Raw genomic sequence first — 17,308 nt, 5'->3', positions numbered from 1 at the left:
TAACACAGGAAAAAGACCTATATAATATAACCACATAGTTGCAACACGGTTATGAACAGTACCTATGGCTTAAAACGGTGTGTTTATTAGAATTCTCAGAACTATATATAATATAATGTGCCATGTGGTGGGGAAAGCCCCATACCACAAATTGCTATGGTAAACATGTATTTAATGATTGTTAAAGGGACACTGTCACCTGAATTTGGAGGGAACAATCTTCAGCCATGGAGGCGGGGTTTTTGGGTGTTTGATTCACCCTTTCCTTACCCGCTGGCTGCATGCTGGCTGCAATATTGGTTCGAAGTTCATTCTCTGTCCTCCATAGTACACGCCTGCGCGAGGCAAGATTGCCTTATGCAGGCATGTACTACGAAGGACAGAGAATGAACTTCAATCTAATATTGCAGCCAGCGGGTAAGGAAAGGGTGAATCAAACACCCGAAAACCCCGCCTCCATGGCTGAAGATTGTTCCCTCCAAATTCAGGTGACAGTGTCCCTTTAATCATGCAAATCCTATGACAAAATGGGTGACGATAGTGAAGGATTTAGGCATAATCAAATAATAATAACTGTGTGATACCAGAAGATGACTACAAATAAAGAGGCACTGGTGTTGTGAATTCTGTGGCAGAGTTCACTCCTGTGGTCACAAGTGGTACTTCGGCTGATTCTCTCTGGGATCTTCCGTTTGTGGAGGAAAGTGGTACTGCAGCTTCTGAGTTTCCTCCCTCAGGTGATCTGGTGAGCTCGTTAGCTTCTTCTCTACTTAACTCCACCTGATGCTTTGATCTATGCTTCCTGTCAATGTTTCAGTGTGGGACTTGTTTTTTCCCTGGATCATTCCTGTGGCCTGCTGCTCTGCAAAGCTAAGTTTTGCTTATGTTATTTTGTTGCTATTTTTCTGTCCAGCTTGCTTAATTGGTTTTTCTCGCCTGCTGGAAGCTCTGAGACGCAGAGGGACCACCTCCGTACCGTTAGTCGGTGCGGAGGGTCTATTTGTCCCCTCTGCGTGGTTTTTTATAGGTTTTTGTGCTGACCGCAAAGTTATCTTCCCTATCCTCGTTCTGTTCAGCTAGTCGGGCCTCACTTTGCTAAATCTGTTTCATCTCTATGTTTGTGTTTTCATCTTACTCACAGTCATTATATGTGGGGGGCTGCCTTTTCCTTTGGGGAATTTCTCTGAGGCAAGGTAGGCTTATTTTTCTATCTTCAGGATTAGCTAGTTTCTCAGGCTGTGACGAGGCGCCTAGGTTCTGGTCAGGAGCGCTCCACGGCTACCTTTAGTTGTGGTTTGATAGGCTTAGGGATTGCGGTCTGCAGAGTTCCCACGTCTCAGAGCTCGTTCTATTATTTTGGGTTATTGTCAGTTCACTGTATGTGCTCTGACCTCCATGTCCATTGTGATTCTGAATTGCCTTTCATAACACACTGGGGAATGATTCAGATAAAATAGCTATAGTTGATTTGATCATTCAGGCCATGTGGAATCGCAGTATTTAAATAAGAAATCCACTTGGCCTCTCGCTGCAACAGCAATTGGTCCCAGTCACCCCCCCCCCCCCCCGTATAGGTTTTGTCACCTTCTCGATGGCCATGAATTTGAGATGCTTAGATTGGCCATTATGCATGTGATTAACATGCCGAGAAATGGGGGTGTCTGTTGTGAATTCTGTTGTCGAACTCCCTCCTGTGGTCGTGAATGGTACTTCGGCGTGTTCTGTCTATGGGCTCCCTCTGGTGGCTGTGAGTGAAGCTGCTGCTTCTGAGGTTCCTTACACAGGTGACGTGGTTTATCCTTTGGTTGACTGCTCTATTTAACTCCTCTCAGATCGTTACTCCATGCCAGCTGTCAATGTTTTTGCATTGGTTCAGCTCGCTCCTGGATCTCTCTGGTGACGTGCCTTCTCCTGCAGAAGCTAAGTTCCTGATAGTCATTATTTGTTCATTGTTTTCTTGTCCAGCTGGTTTTCATGATTTTGTCTTGCTAGCTGGAAGCTCTGGGATGCAGAGTGGCCCCTTCGCACCGTGAGTCAGTGCGGAGGTCTTTTTTGCACACTCTGCGTGGTCTTTTGTAGGTTTTTGTGCTGATCGCAAAGTTACCTTTCCTATCCTCTGTCTATTTAGTAAGTCTGGCCTCCCTTTGCTGAAATTGTGATTAGTATATCCAGAAAAGGCAATGAGGAAAAATCAATCACCGATGTAAAGAAAAGCCCAATGTTGTTATGATTGAGCCTATCTACAAAACCCTCAAAATCACTTATGGAGCCAGTCCAAATAAAAAAAGTCATCTATGTACCGTGTCCAGATTTCTGAAACACGATACATAGAAAAATCACCATTTTCAGAATCATCACTCCAAACCACAGTCTCCTCCCACCAGCCAAGGAAGGGGTTGGTGTAAGCCAGGGCACAGGGGCTGCCCATCGCTGTCCCCCTCAGCTGGTGGTAGATCCTGCGGTTGAAGGTGAAAAAATTGTGTGTTAGACAAAATGGAATGCTGTAGATAAGCCCCCGATGTATCCTGAAAGATGATAAAAAGAGGTTAGATTATACGATTATACTCACCCAGGGGCGATCCTGGTTCGGTTCTGGTCCGATGGGCGTCGCGGTCTGGTCTTGGGCCTTCCATCTTCTTACGATGACGTCCTCTTCTTGTATTCATGCTGCGGGTCCGGCACAGGTGTACTTTGTCTGCCGTGTTGATGGCAGAGCAAAGTACTGCAGTGTGCAGGTGCTGGGCCTCTCTGACCTTTCCCGGCGCCTGCGCACTGCAGTACTTTGCTCTGCCCTCAACAGGACAAACGCCTGTACTGGAGCCGCAGCATGAAGACAAGAAGAGGACGTCTCTCTGCCCTCATAGCAAGGTAGACAGAAGTTTGTGTGTTAGGTGGAAGGAGGAGGTGTTGAGGTATTACAGGGAGTTTTATTAACCCCTTACTGACCGCCAATACGTCTTTTTACTGACCTGAGATATGAGAGAATAGCATATAAGGCTGTACACTATAGCTGACAACTTACTGCATTAGCCACTATCAGTGTTGGCACTGTCCATTCCTGTTTAACCCCTTAGATGCTGCTGTCAATAGTGACTACATCATATAAATGGTTAACAGAGTGTGGGGTTTCCTCTTTATCCCCATCAGCACTCTGGATCATGATTGTGTGGTCCTGATGTTTGCCATGGCAATTCATGACCAAATAGCGGGAGTTAAAAAAGGGAAATAAAAGTAAAAGAACGCTTGTGTCTCTTACCTTATTGGCAAACAATAAAAAACACTTTGTTTCATCTTCTGGGTCATTTAATATAGCTTGGATTATCTGAAGCATTGGAGTAAGACCTGAAAATAAATATAAAATATAAATATGCTTTAGATACTACTGATCCTTTACATTTCAAACTTTGCAATTACTCGAGAAAGTCACTCTCTAAGTAAAGATATTAGTCAGACTTGCAATTCATTTCAGCTATGAAGACAGAATGAACTAGGTAAGCCAACACTATCAGCATGGTGTTAAAGATAGAATGAAGTAAAATAAGGTTGTGAAGATTAGTACAAAGATTCAGAGCTTTACAAATGCAGATCATTAATTAATTTTAAAAAAGTTATCTATATACACAGCCGATGAAAAAGTATTGAGCCTGTCACCAATTTTCTAAGTAAATATATTTCTAAATGTGCTATTAACACGAAATTCTCACCAGATGTCAATAACAACTCATCCAAAGCACACAGGCCAAGAAATCAAACCATAGATTTCCATAAATTAAGTTATGTGCAATCATAATTGTCTAATCATTGGGTCAAAGGAACAATGGCAGCTCAGTTTTGGTATCCAAAGGGGGTGCACGATGTAAGAAGAGACGGCCTCGGCGTGCCTTGTCCGGGACGAGTCCGGAACCACCGCTGCTGCCACCCGAGTTGCAGGGGGGAGAGTTTAGTTCTCTGGACAAATCTTTGAACATGAGACTAGGGAGTGTGGAGGACATAAAAGGGTGACAATGCGTGGGAACAAGTTCAGAGTGGGCGGGAAGCTGTAGTGTGCAGAGACTGAGCGCAAGCCCTCCTGCGCTGCACGGTCAGTACAAAGTAGGCCCAAGCCAGAGTGGCCTATGGAAGCTTACCAGAGACCACAGGCGGAGATGCTTCCAGAGATCGCTGACTGTGTTGACTCCCGTAATACCACTGACCATGAGTGATTCCCCTTGTCGACCAGACCGTAGAGGGCACACTCCCAGATGGGATGACCAGGCTGCAGACAGAGTGCGACTGCCTGGCATATCCGCTCCCACATACTCCCATGCTGTGTCAGTGCATAAAAGAAAGGACTGTTCCTCCTTCAGCGGATCTCCTCCTTGGACCCAGGACCTGCGATCGGACATCCCAGGACCACCGACAACACCGGAATCCATGACCCCTTCCGTACCAGGACGACACCGGATTCTTCAAGCGTTCAGGCTGGAACGCCACCGCTATCATCTCAGAGACTGCTCCTCATCACCACCGGATCGATAAGTTTGATACTTTTGAACTCTCCCCTACCTTATTATACACCTGTTTCCCTAAGTTAATCATATACAGTTTCACTACCCTATGTTCCATTTACTCCCTCCCTGTGTGGAGCAGCGCTGTTATATTAAATCCCTCTGTTAACCCTTGCTCTGCCTCCGACCGTTACTGAATCCATTTACCTTTTTTCACATGACACCCTATTTAAATCTTGATAATTAACTTGCAATGGGTTTACTCTGCAATATAATGACTGATATTTTTTGAACATATACCCACTGTATTGTAAAGTTCTGCAGAATATGTTGATGAAATATACTTAAAATTATTATTCCAATTATTTGTTGTCTTTTCACAGTTATTAAATTACATTTCAGTTCTTGTGCATTTATATTGTGTTGTGGCCAGATTTCTGTTTCTTCTGTACTCTTCCATTTAACTCTGGATGCATTTCTGGATTTGACCCCTGGACTGTTTGCATTATCTCTCTGCAACAGATCTTTTTTTGACACCCAGACTTTACCCTGGCTATACCCCTGACTTTTTTGTGGTAATCAGTTCTGTGATTCTTCCCAACTCTCTAGTATTGACCCAGCTAGCTGCCATTTGAACTTGATCATGACTTGCATTTGTCAATGTCCTGTCCATCCATATACTATTGTTTTTGCATATGCACAGTTCATGGATGTAAAATACGCTCAACTGAACAAGAAATTGTGATTTCAGTCCAAAGTCCTTATACAAACCTTATAATTTTTGCATAGACTAAATCTTTATTGTGACCAATGTTTCTTATCAGTTCTTAACCCTCCCTGTAATCAATATCCTTTCCCTATTATAAGCTGCACTACAATTGGAAATACCATAAAAGTAAAAGTGTGTCATATTAAATTGTCGTGTCTGCTTATTTCTTCAACAAAATAAAATTTTACCTTTATACAGTGGCTTTCAAAAGTATTCACGCCTTTGGCTTTTTACCTACACGTGGTCAAAATTGTTGATACTCCTCAGAAAAATCCACAATGGTCAAGGAAATAACTTGAATCTGACAAATGTAATAATAAATAAAAGATATATGAAAATGAACAAATGAAAGTCAGACATTGCTTTTCAACCATGCTTCCACAGAATTAAAAAAAAATAAAGCTCATGAAATAGGCCTTGACAGAAATGACGGTATCACTAAAAATAATGTGACAAATGGGACATGTTAAATCAAGGTGTGTCCACTAACTAGCATCACAGGTGTCTACAATCTTGGAATCAGTGAGTGGGCCTGTATATAGGGCTACAGATACTCACTGTGCTGTTTGGTGATATGGTGTATTTCACACTTAACATGGACCAGAGGAAGCGAAGCAAAGAGTTGTCTCGGGAGATTAGAAAGAAAATTATAGACAAACATTTTAAAAGTTATAAGACCATCTCCAAGCAGCTTGATGTTCCTGTGACTACAGTTGCACATATTATTCAGAAATTTAAGATCCATGGGACTGTAGCCAACCACCCTGGATGTGACCGCAGGAGAAAAATTGATGACAAATCAAAGAGATGGATAATATCAATGGTAACAAAAGAGCCCAGAAAACTTCTAAACAGATTAAAGGTGAACTTCAAGCTCAAGGAACATTAGTGTCAGATCACACCATCCGTCATTGTATGAGCCAAATTGGACTTCATGGGAGACGACCAAGGAGGACATGATTGTTGAAAAAAAATCATAAAAAAGCCAGACTGGAATTTGCCAAACATGTTGACAAGCCACAAAGCTTCTGGGAGATCGACCTATGGACAGATGAGACAAAAATGGAACTTTTTGGCAAGGCACATCAGCTCTATGTTCACAGACAGAAAAATTAAATAAATATCAAGAAAAGAACACTGTCCCTACTGTGAAACATGGAGGAGGCTAAGTTATGTTCTGGGGCTGCTTTGCTGCATCTGGCACAGGGTGTGTAGAATCTATGCAAGGTACAATGAAATCTCAAGACTATCAAGGGATTCTAGAGAGAAATGTGGTGCCAGTGTCAGAAAGCTTTGTCTCAGTTGCAGGTCATGGGTCTTGCAACAGGATAATGACCCAAAACACTATATATTGCTATTGCAATAGTTATGTGGTTCCGTCCTCTGTGTGGGCAAAGCCGCCCCTAGCTAACATGGCGCCATGGTCCTCGGAAGGCTCTGAGCAGCTGCAGGGCAGAGCATTGTGGGTCCCTGACTGTGATGTCACGGACATGTGCAGTAGGCACTTGGGAACGCCGTGATCATGGCTGCCATTACTGAGCTGTGTATGTAAGTGTACTTGGATTATAATATCGTTAGTAAGGACACCTGATTTGTTTTTAATAACAATTGGCCATTAAGCTATTTTTAATTATTTTCACGCAGTATGTTATTCATAATACCCGTCAATAGCTGTGGTTTGATGGGCTGAGTAACTTGCACAATTGCACTGTTACACTGATGATGCACAATAACACTGTTTAATACTATTGACTTTATTATATTTAATGATTTTCTAATGAGATATATATGTGTTGGATATAAAATGTGGTCTCACTCTTGTATTCATTGCTTGACAAAGGATAACACATCCGAAACGTTGCCACGCCGTTCAGGCATTAAAGTCCACTTTTTTTCAATTATTTTGTGCTGCTTTTCCTTTTTGTTTAGTTTATTATCTTTAACATTAGAGACGCATGCGTTTGTGATTGTTCGCGTTTTGCCGCGTTTGACGACGCATGCGTCATTTCGTCGTCTGCGGTTTGCCACGGAAATGCAACATGTAGTAATTTTTAGAGGCGTCAATTTGCTGCCTGGAAACGTATGCGGTCGATTGCGCAAGGAATGCGCCAAAAAAACGCATTGTTGTCTATATGAACGCATGCGTTCACAAGCACATGCGTTTGGTTGCACTCGTGGTGAACGCATGCATTTCACAAGAGAAAAACATGTCTAGACGCTGATAAGCCACCCCCCACATAGTAGGTGATAAAGGGAGATAGTGGACATTTGCAGGTCACTACTCAGCAGACACTAATGCTGATGAGACACAGGCTACATTTTGGAGGAAAACAAGACACTGAACAATGTGAGTATATCCAAGCCAATGCCTTAATTTTCTATTTTCTTCTGTCTCTGCATGTCCTAATTTCTTGCATTTCTTTCTTTCTACATGCATCAGAATGTATTCTTCTTCTTCTGATGAGGAGCAACGTCCTGGGCCGTCGGAAGTTGAACATGTCAGTGAGGTGAGTACTTGCCTCCTCAGATTGGTAAATATTCACTGTCACATCCACACATGTGACAATTTTTGTTTTTCATTTATTTAGAGCTCTTCTTCATCTGCGGCAGAGACTGGGCAGGAGCAGCGGAGTCAAGGTCGGGTGGAAAGACGGCAGCGGGTGTGTATACAAGGCTGACTGTTTACTGTATCCTCAGTGTAATATTCTTGAATCTTCCTTTCTTTCCATTCTTATTTCTTTACTTTTTTCTTCTGGAATCCTTTTGTATGTTGACTTTCCTATTCATGCCATTTCTCAGCATCTTTTTTCTTTCTTTTCCTTATGTTAATTGACCAAACTTTAATGACTTTATTTAAGTTTTAGGCTCCACAGCGGGAGGATGATCTCATTGAAAATGACCTCCTCATCTCTCTGGTCCAGGAGTGAGTCCCGTTGTGGGACACCCAGGATCCACTGCACTCAAACAACATCACGATGTGGCGCCTATGGAATGAGGTGGCGAAAGAGATGTGGGATGGCTGGGACAATGCCCCGACTCAGGTCCGAAGTGCATTTGGTAAGTATTGCACTGCAGTGTGAAGCAGCAGAGACCTTGGTCGTGCTCACTCAAATGTGTGTGATGAAAGAAACTCTCAGGAGTTTCTCTCATCACACACAGTTGTGTGAGCATGGCAAAAAGTCCATTTTCTGACCATAATGTTTTTTTTAACAGTGGGCAAAGTCAAACACGTTGGCATTCGATGAAGGACCGCTTTAACAAGAACCTGCGTCAAGAGAGCCGTGTTCCCAGTGGTTCAGGAGCAAGGATCCGAAGATATAAATACCATCGTGTTCTGGCATTTTTAAGACCGGTCCTTGCCCAGAAAACGTAAGTATTTTTCCCTTGCATTAGGTTGTATTGTATTGCCATAATCTGAATGTTTCAATTCCACAGGATTTTGCGTCTGGTTATTTTTTTGGTATTAATTTTCTTTTTACTTTTTTCACAGCACATAGAGCACTACTGTTGGCCCAGGTTCTGGAGCGGTCCTTCATCAGACAGCCACGGACCCGTCCCAGCCATCCAGCAGCGCTGCAGCAAGTGCAAATGGGCCTGCCACACTAACTGGAGACCAGGGAGCTGGTCTATCAGGTGTTCCCCTTTCCCAGTCCTCTGCCACTGCCCCTTTTTTTTGGGCTCCTCCCAGCAGCAGCAGAGGGCATCGGACAGGTCCCTCATGCCCGAGTTTTTGCACTTGAGCTCAGTTTTTCACGAAGGACTCAAGGCTTTGGGTGACCGAATGGATATTTCACTTAGCCACATGAATACACGTATCCATGAGGTCACCAAAAGCCTTGACCAAGTAAAAGCCGACCTCCAGAGGTCAGCACATAATTTTTTTAACCAGCAGCAGGACCCTGGCATGGCCTTCCGTACCACCACCACCACGATGCAGCATGACAATGGCATGGCCTTCCATACCACCACCACCACCACGATGCAGCAGGACCCTGGCATGGCATTCCGTACCACCACCACGATGCAGGAGGACTCTGGCATGGCCTTCCTTTCTACGAGCGCTATGGACTCTGGCATGGCTGCACGCTCTATGAGCACTATGGACTCTGGCATGGCTGCACGCTCTACGAGCACTATGGACTCTGGCATGGCTGCACGCTCTATGAGCACTATGGACTCTGGCATGGCTGCACGCTCTACAAGCACTATGGACTCTGGCATGGCTGCACGCTCTACGAGCACTATGGACTCTGACACAGTGCAGCCGGACCCTGACAAGTCACCCACCACGACTATGGCAAGACATATGAGCCCACCGAGGCTTCCCAGAACCCAGCTATCCCAAAAAAACAAACAAAAAAAAACAGCGAACTCTTAGTATTCCTCCCCCTTCACCTCTCAGTGTGTCTGTAATGTCAGGTTTGTCTCACCCTTCCAGTGCGTCTCAAGCCTCTCATGTGTCAAGCCCCATCCCCGAACTACCAGACCCCACTAGTTTCATTTCCCCTTCTCCTGCCACCTCTGCGTCGTCCACGGTTAGCTAGGCCTCAGTGCTTCACACCCCCCGTTTACATCACTCTACCCAAAGCCGGGGCAGTAAATATTTTTGCTGTTAAAAAATAAATACATTTTTTTTACCCAATTATGTTTGGTTTATTGTGTCTTTCGCCACTGGCAACACACATCGTGCGCCAAGAAACTTCACCACACACATTATTTTTGGGCCACATCATATCTCCAGTTGTTAGCAAACAAAAGACTGCAGCTATGTGTGTCTTTAGTATAAAGATATGAGGTGGGCCCAAAAATTCATTGATGTATTATCTCCATAATCTCTTCCTTCTGCTTAGTCTGTGACTAGTGTTGCAGTCTGAAGAGAAAATGGCGGAAATACAATGCAGAACTATACACAACAGGTCAGGTGTCAAAAAACTCATTCGTTTAGACACCTGACCTGGTGAGTAGAGAACTGCCTTCTATAGCCTCCATTTTCTCTTCTGTGTACGTCATCTATTCCACACAAAGTGAAGGGTCGATGGTGGTCATACACGGCATATCTATGCTCACCTGCTCAGGTGTCAGAAATAGTGAATTCATGAGGCTGTTATATGTGCATCATGAATTCATTATTTTGGACACCTGACTTGGTGAGTATAGATCTCTTTAGTGTGACAGTCATTGTCTCTTCAGTCTGTGTCCAATGGATACTGCAGAACAGAGTCAGGATGCAATGACGTCAACAAGCTTACCACTAAAGCAACATGGCTGCCGTCACACTAGCAGTATGTGGTCAGTGTTTTATACCCATATTTGTAAGCCAAAACAAGGAGTGGAACAATTAGAGGTGAATTATGATATTAACAGACTAACTAGCACCTCTGCCTTTATCACCCACTCCTGGTTTTGGATTAGAAATACTGATATTAAATACAGAACAAATACTGCTAGTTTTAGGACAGCCTTGGTTTGTAGAGGAAATACATAGGAGACACGGTCAACACAACCAAAACTAAAGTTTATTAATGAGAAATATTATCATTTAAGAAAATTACTTGTACAGACAAAATCACAACAGGACATTTACACAACATTGTCCTGCCATGACACACATCCAATATCAGAATTAAAAAAGGCAGCAAATTGGTCCCGCATGTGACCAACTTCTGCAGTTGACCGCAGCGGGTGATGCTGGAAATCGGGCAGTGGAAGTGCAACTGGTTCATCCAGTTCAATGTTGGGTCGCTCCTTTGCAATTATATAATTGTGCAGAACCACACAGGCTTTGACCACTTCGTCGACTGTCTCCAATTTTAGATTAATGGCTGATGCAAGAATGCGCCATTTTGAGACTAGAATCCCAAAGGCACACTCTACTCTTCTTCGGGCCCTGGTCAGTCTGTAGTTAAAGATCCTTCTAGTGTGGTTCAAGTCCCGGCTGGAATAGGGCTTCAGTAGGTTTTCACACATCTGAAAGGCCTCATCCCCAACCATAACAAATGGCATCGGTGGACCTTGAGTGTTGGGGAGCGGTTGTGGCCGTGGAAAATTAAAATTTTTGCCATACACGCGGCGGCCCATATCAGAGTTCTTAAAAGTCTGAGAATCGTTGCCACAACCAAAAGCTCCAATGTCCACGGCGATGAAGTGACAGTCTGCATCGGCTATTGCCATGAGCACAACAGAAAAATATTTTTTGTAATTGAAGTATTCCGATCCTGTTCTGGCTGGTTTGATAATGCGAATGTGTTTTCCATCAACCGCTCCCAAACAGTTTGGGAAGTCACACACACTCCAGAATTTTTCCGCTATTTCAAGCCACATGTCCAAGGTGGGTAGGGGTATAAACTCATCCCGGAGTACATTCCACAAAGCCTGGCAGGTGTCCGCAACTATTCCAGACAGGGTGGATATTCAAAGCCGGTATTGGAAGTGGAGGGATGATAAACTCTCTCCGGTTGCCAGAAATCTGTAAGAAAAACAAACAAAAAAAATTACAATCTATTCTATTTATAGTGTGGTTACGCTAAAGACAGAAAGGAAAATCCCTAAAACATACATGTCAGAAAACACCAAATTTGGACTGTCATTGGTTTAGATTTGGAACGTACCTTAATGTAACCAGCAGACGTTCCTCTGCTGGAATTGCTCTACGGAGCTGGGTGTCCTGTCTCCGTATGGCTCCTTAGACACGAACAAGCAAATCCCGGAACGAGTCTTGTGACATCCTTGTATATTCATGGAATGTGTTGGCATTAAGCTCGCCATACAGTGTGTGATAGGCTCCACGTCTCTCACGCAATTCAATAATGGGGTGTCTCCAAAAACGCCTACGCCGTCTCCTTCTCAATCTTTCTCAATTTCTGTCTTGCTCCCAAGCAAACGCACAGGCAAGAAACAGCTTGATGCTTAAATCCAGGTTGAAATAAAAGCTCTCCATGCGAAGATCCATCATGAAACAGGATACAGGAGCAAAATATGACGATTTCAGCTGTTCAGGGGTCTATATAAAGATATCCCATAATACCCGCCCTCTGTAGTCCCATTGGCGGTGTCTGCTTATCTAGATTTTTCTCCTGCAAAATTTGTCATCATGCGCACCAAAAACGCAAACGCAGAGAAAAACACAGATAAACGCGTACAAACGCGGCGTTTTTTTACTGCATGCATTACCGCATGTGTCTAAAAAACGCCGCGTAAGTACGCGTTTATATGCGTTTTTTCCACCACTTGCGGATGCGGATTAAACGCTGCGGATTAAACCGCAAATGTGAAACTAGCCTAAGCGAGCACAAAATGCTTTCCAAAATTTAGAAAAAAATTGAAGCCCCGGTCAGAAACAATATCAGATGGAATCCCATGCAATTTCACAATTTCTTTCATAAAAATTTATGCTACAGTCTTGGCATTCGGTAAAGCAGGTAGTGCCATGAAATGAGCCATCTTGCAGAATCTATCCATCTCCACCTATATAACTGTGTTACTTGGGGACACAGATAGATCAGTGATGAAATCTACAGACAAATGAATACAAAGCCTAGAAGGAACTGCCAAAGGTTGAAGATCCCCAGACAGACGAGTATGTGGGGTCTTAGAGCATGCACAAGTGCTGCAGGCAGCGACATATACTCGAACATCCTGCTGCACCTCAGACCACCAAAAAGGCGAGTAAGAAGATCTGAGATAGCTTTTCTACCGGGACGTCCAACCAGGCCCGAATTGTGATGTTCACTCAAGCAGCCATAGGATCCATAGTAGATGCAAAAAAGGTATTGGCTGGTGATAATGTCACAATACTGTACCAGGATTTCCCAGAGCAATGGGCTCCATCCCTGTCCTTCAAGTGAGGAGGACCCTAGGCTATCCCTGTTCCCCAGATTGCTATGGATGGTGGAGATTCTGGGGTCTCTTACCTTGCTATGCTCCTATATGCACGCTGATCTATTTCCTCTCCCAGCCAGAAGGGGACAGAAGTGTATAGGTTAACACAAACCTGACAGACAGGGGAATCAGACAAGGATAAAAGAAAACCACAATCTTTTATCTTTGGATAACAAACAATACCAAATCCGCATGTCAGAAGAGAAATTATGTCCCCAAATTCGCTCCAGTAATTCTTCCATCCCCCAGGCCCTCCTGCTCCATCCTTCTTCCTGATAAAAAATGTTGGGGGCATGCGGAGTGCGCCCGCCAAGATCTGCCCAACAACAGCAGGGTATTTTTCCATTGTTGCCTGACTTGATCACTGTGACTATGAAGATATGACAACTAGTGTTGTTCTCAAGTGCTCGCTACTGGAGTTCGCATCAGGTACTCGGGTATGCTCTAAGTATCGCGGGTGCCTGAGTGACATGCTCGTGCCCTGCCCGAATGTGAGACAACCAAAACACCATGCACGGATTGCCTGCAATACACAGCAATCCCCGCATATTTTCTGGCTGTATATTAGCTGCGAAACAGGAGGGATGAGGACTTGGGCATGTCACTCGCGAAACAAACTCGAGTAGCGAGTACTTGCGCTCAACACTAATGATGACATATTGAATATGACACTCTAATGATATCAAATTGTGTGTATTACCTTTGGGTTTAAAACCCTCACTATATTCCTGGATAAAATTCTTGAGGGGTGTAGTTTAAAATATGGGGTCATTTGTGAGGGGTTTCTGCTGTTTAGGCACCTAAGGGGCCCTGCACATGTGACACGTCACCCGCAATCTATTACAGCCAATTTGTGTTCCAAAATTCAAATGGTGGCCTTCCTTTCTGAGCCCTGCTGTTTGTCCAAACAGAACTTATTGACTACATGTGGAGTATTTCTGGTCTCAAAAGAAAGTGGATGAAAAACTATGGCTTCTAGTGTTGCCTCTTGAAAAAGTGAAAAAATTGGGGCCAAAGAAACATTTTAGAGGTTAAATGTTAATTTATTATTGTTTCATTACAATTTGCATTACTCCTGTGTAGCACCTGAAGGGTTAAAACATTTCCTGACAACATTTTTGAAGTACTTGAGGGATGCGGTTTTTAAAATGGTATCACTTTTGGGAGTTTCCAATTCCCTCAAAGTCCACTGAAATCTGAATCTGTCCCTAAAAACAGGTTTTGTAAACTTATAAAAAAAAAATAGAAATTGCAACTAAACTTTTAACCACCCTAACATCCTAACAAGATTATATGTCGTTTGAAAAATGCTGCAGATGTAAAGTAAACATGTGGGAAATGTTAATTATTAACCCCTTTCTGCCATCAGACGTACTATTGCGTCCATGGGGGGTGGGCCCTACTTCCCAAGGACGCAATAGTACGTCATATGCGATCGGCAGCGCTCACGGGGGGAGCGGCGCCGATCGCGGCCGGGTGTCAGCTGCCTATCGCAGCTGACATCCGGCACTATGTGCCAGGAGCGGTCACGGACCGCTCCCGGCACATTAACCCCCGGCACACCGCGATCAAAGATGATCGCGATGTGCCGGCGGTGCAGGGAAGCACCGCGCAGGGAGGGGGGCTCCCTGCGGGCTTCCCTGAGACCCCCGCAGCAACGCGATGTAATCGCGTTGCTGCGAGGGTCTTGCCGCCCTCCCTCCCTGCTCCAGGTCCCGGATCCAAGATGGCCGCGGATCCGGGTCCTGCAGGGAGGGAGGTGGCTTCACAGAGCCTGCTCAGAGCAGGCACTGTGAAGCCTGCACTGCTGCATGTCAGATCAGTGATCTGACAGAGTGCTGTGCAAACTGTCAGATCACTGATCTGTGATGTCCCCCCCTGGGACAAAGTAAAAAAGTTAAAAAAAAAATTTCCAAATGTGTAAAAAAAATTAAAAAAAAAATATTCCTAAATAATGAAAAAAAAAAAAAAATATTCCCATAAATACATTTCTTCATCTAAATAAAAAAACAAAAAAACAATAAAAGTACACATATTTAGTATCGCCGCGTCCGTATCGACTCGCCCTATAAAACTGGCACACTAGTTAACCCCTTCAGTAAACACCGTAAGAAAAAAAAAAAAAAAACGAGGCAAAAAACGACGCTTTATTATCATACCGCCGAACAAAAAGTGGAATAACACGTGATCAAAAAGACAGATATAAATAACCATGGTACCGCTGAAAGCGTCATCTTGTCCCGCAAAAAACGAGCCACCATACAGCATCATCAGCAAAAAAATGAAAAAGTTATAGTCCTGAGAATAAAGCGATGCCAAAATAATTATTTTTTCTATAAAATAGTTTTTATCGTATAAAAGCGCCAAAACATAAAAAAATGATATAAATGAGGTGTCGCTGTAATCGTACTGACCCGAAGAATAAAACTGCTTTATCAATTTTACCAAACGCGGAACGGTATAAACGCCTCCCCCAAAAGAAATTCATGAATAGCTGGTTTTTGGTCATTCTGTCTCACAAAAATCGGAATAAAAAGCGATCAAAAAATGTCACGTGCCCGAAAATGTTACCAATAAAAACGTCAACTCGTCGCGCAAAAAACAAGACCTCACATGACTGTGTGGACCAAAATATGGAAAAATTATAGCTCTCAAAATGTGGTAACGCAAAAAATATTTTTTGCAATAAAAAGCGTCTTTCAGTGTGTGACGGCTGCCAATCATAAAAATCCGCTAAAAAACCCGCTATAAAAGTAAATCAAACCCCCCTTCATCACCCCCTTAGTTAGGGAAAAATAAAAAAATGTATTTATTTCCATTTTCCCATTAGGGCTAGGGTTAGGGCTAGGGTTAGGGCTAGGGTTAGGGTTAGGGTTAGGGTTAGGGCTAGGGTTAGGGCTAGGGCTAGGGTTAGGGCTAGGGTTAGGGCTAGGGTTAGGGTTAGGGCTAGGGTTAGGGTTAGGGTTAGGGCTAGGGTTAGGGCTAGGGTTAGGGCTAGGGTTAGGGCTAGGGCTAGGGTTAGGGTTAGGGCTAGGGTTAGGGTTAGGGCTAGGGCTAGGGTTAGGGCTACAGTTAGGGTTGGGGCTAAAGTTACAGTTAGGGTTTAGATTACATTTACAGTTGGGAATAGGGTTGGGATTAGGGTTAGGGGTGTGTCAGGGTTAGAGGTGTGGTTAGGGTTACCGTTGGAATTAGGGTTAGGGGAGTGTTTGGATTAGGGTTTCAGTTATAATTGGGGGGTTTCCACTGTTTAGGCACATCAGGGGCTCTCCAAAAGCGACATGGCGTCCGATCTCAATTCCAGCCAATTCTGCGTTGAAAAAGTAAAACAGTGCTTCTTTCCTTCCGAGCTCCCCCGTGTGCCCAAACAGGGGTTTACCCCAACATATGGGGTATCAGCGTACTCAGGACAAATAGGACAACAACTGTTGGGGTCCAATTTCTCCTGTTACCCTTGGGAAAATACAAAACTGGGGGCTAAAAAATAATTTTTGTGGGAAAAAAAAGATTTTTTATTTTTACGGCTCTGCGTTATAAACTGTAGTGAAACACTTGGGGTTCAAAGTTCTCACAACACATCTAGATAAGTTCCCGGGGGGGTCTAGTTTCCAATATGGGGTCACTTGTGGGGGGTTTCTACTGTTTAGGTACATTAGGGGCTCTGCAAACGCAATGTGACGCCTGCAGACCATTCCATCTAAGTCTGCATTCAAATGGCACTCCTTCCCTTCCGAGCCCTCCCATGCGCCCAAACAGTGGTTTCCCCCCACATATGGGGTATCAGCGCACTCAGGACAAATTGGACAACACATTTTTGGGTCCAATTTCTCCTGTTACCCTCGGGAAAATACAAAACTGGGGGCTAAAAAATAATTTTTGTGGGAAAAAAATTTTGTTTTATTTTTACGGCTCTCCATTATAAACCTCTGTGAAGCCCTTGGTGGGTCAAAGCGCTCACCACACATCTAGATAAGTTCCTTAGGGGGTCTACTTTCCAAAATGGTGTCACTTGTGGGGGGTTTCTACTGTTTAGGTACATTAGGGGCTCTGCAAACGCAATGTGACGCCTGCAGACCATTCCATCTAAGTCTGCATTCAAATGGCACTCCTTCCCTTCCGAGCCCTCCCATGCGCCCAAACAGTGGTTTCCCCCCACATATGGGGTATCAGCGCA

The 17,308-nt window shown here is 44.0% G+C and overlaps 1 protein-coding gene across 1 annotated transcript in view; it reads right to left on the bottom strand.

The window, feature by feature from the left end:
- Positions 1 to 17,308, bottom strand: part of CYB5R1 (cytochrome b5 reductase 1) — a 259,271-nt gene that overhangs the window by 34,386 nt on the left and 207,577 nt on the right. Inside the window, exon 7 of the mRNA XM_069760121.1 lies at positions 3,257 to 3,342. Coding sequence (XP_069616222.1) covers positions 3,257 to 3,342 — 86 coding nt within the window. The remainder of the gene's footprint in view (positions 1 to 3,256; positions 3,343 to 17,308) is intronic.

Source organism: Ranitomeya imitator, chromosome 3 (genome assembly GCF_032444005.1).
Source record: "Ranitomeya imitator isolate aRanImi1 chromosome 3, aRanImi1.pri, whole genome shotgun sequence".
Lineage (NCBI taxonomy): Eukaryota > Metazoa > Chordata > Amphibia > Anura > Dendrobatidae > Ranitomeya > Ranitomeya imitator.
The sequence above is the reverse complement of the archived record's forward strand: the minus strand, read 5'-3'. Positions and strand labels throughout refer to the sequence as shown.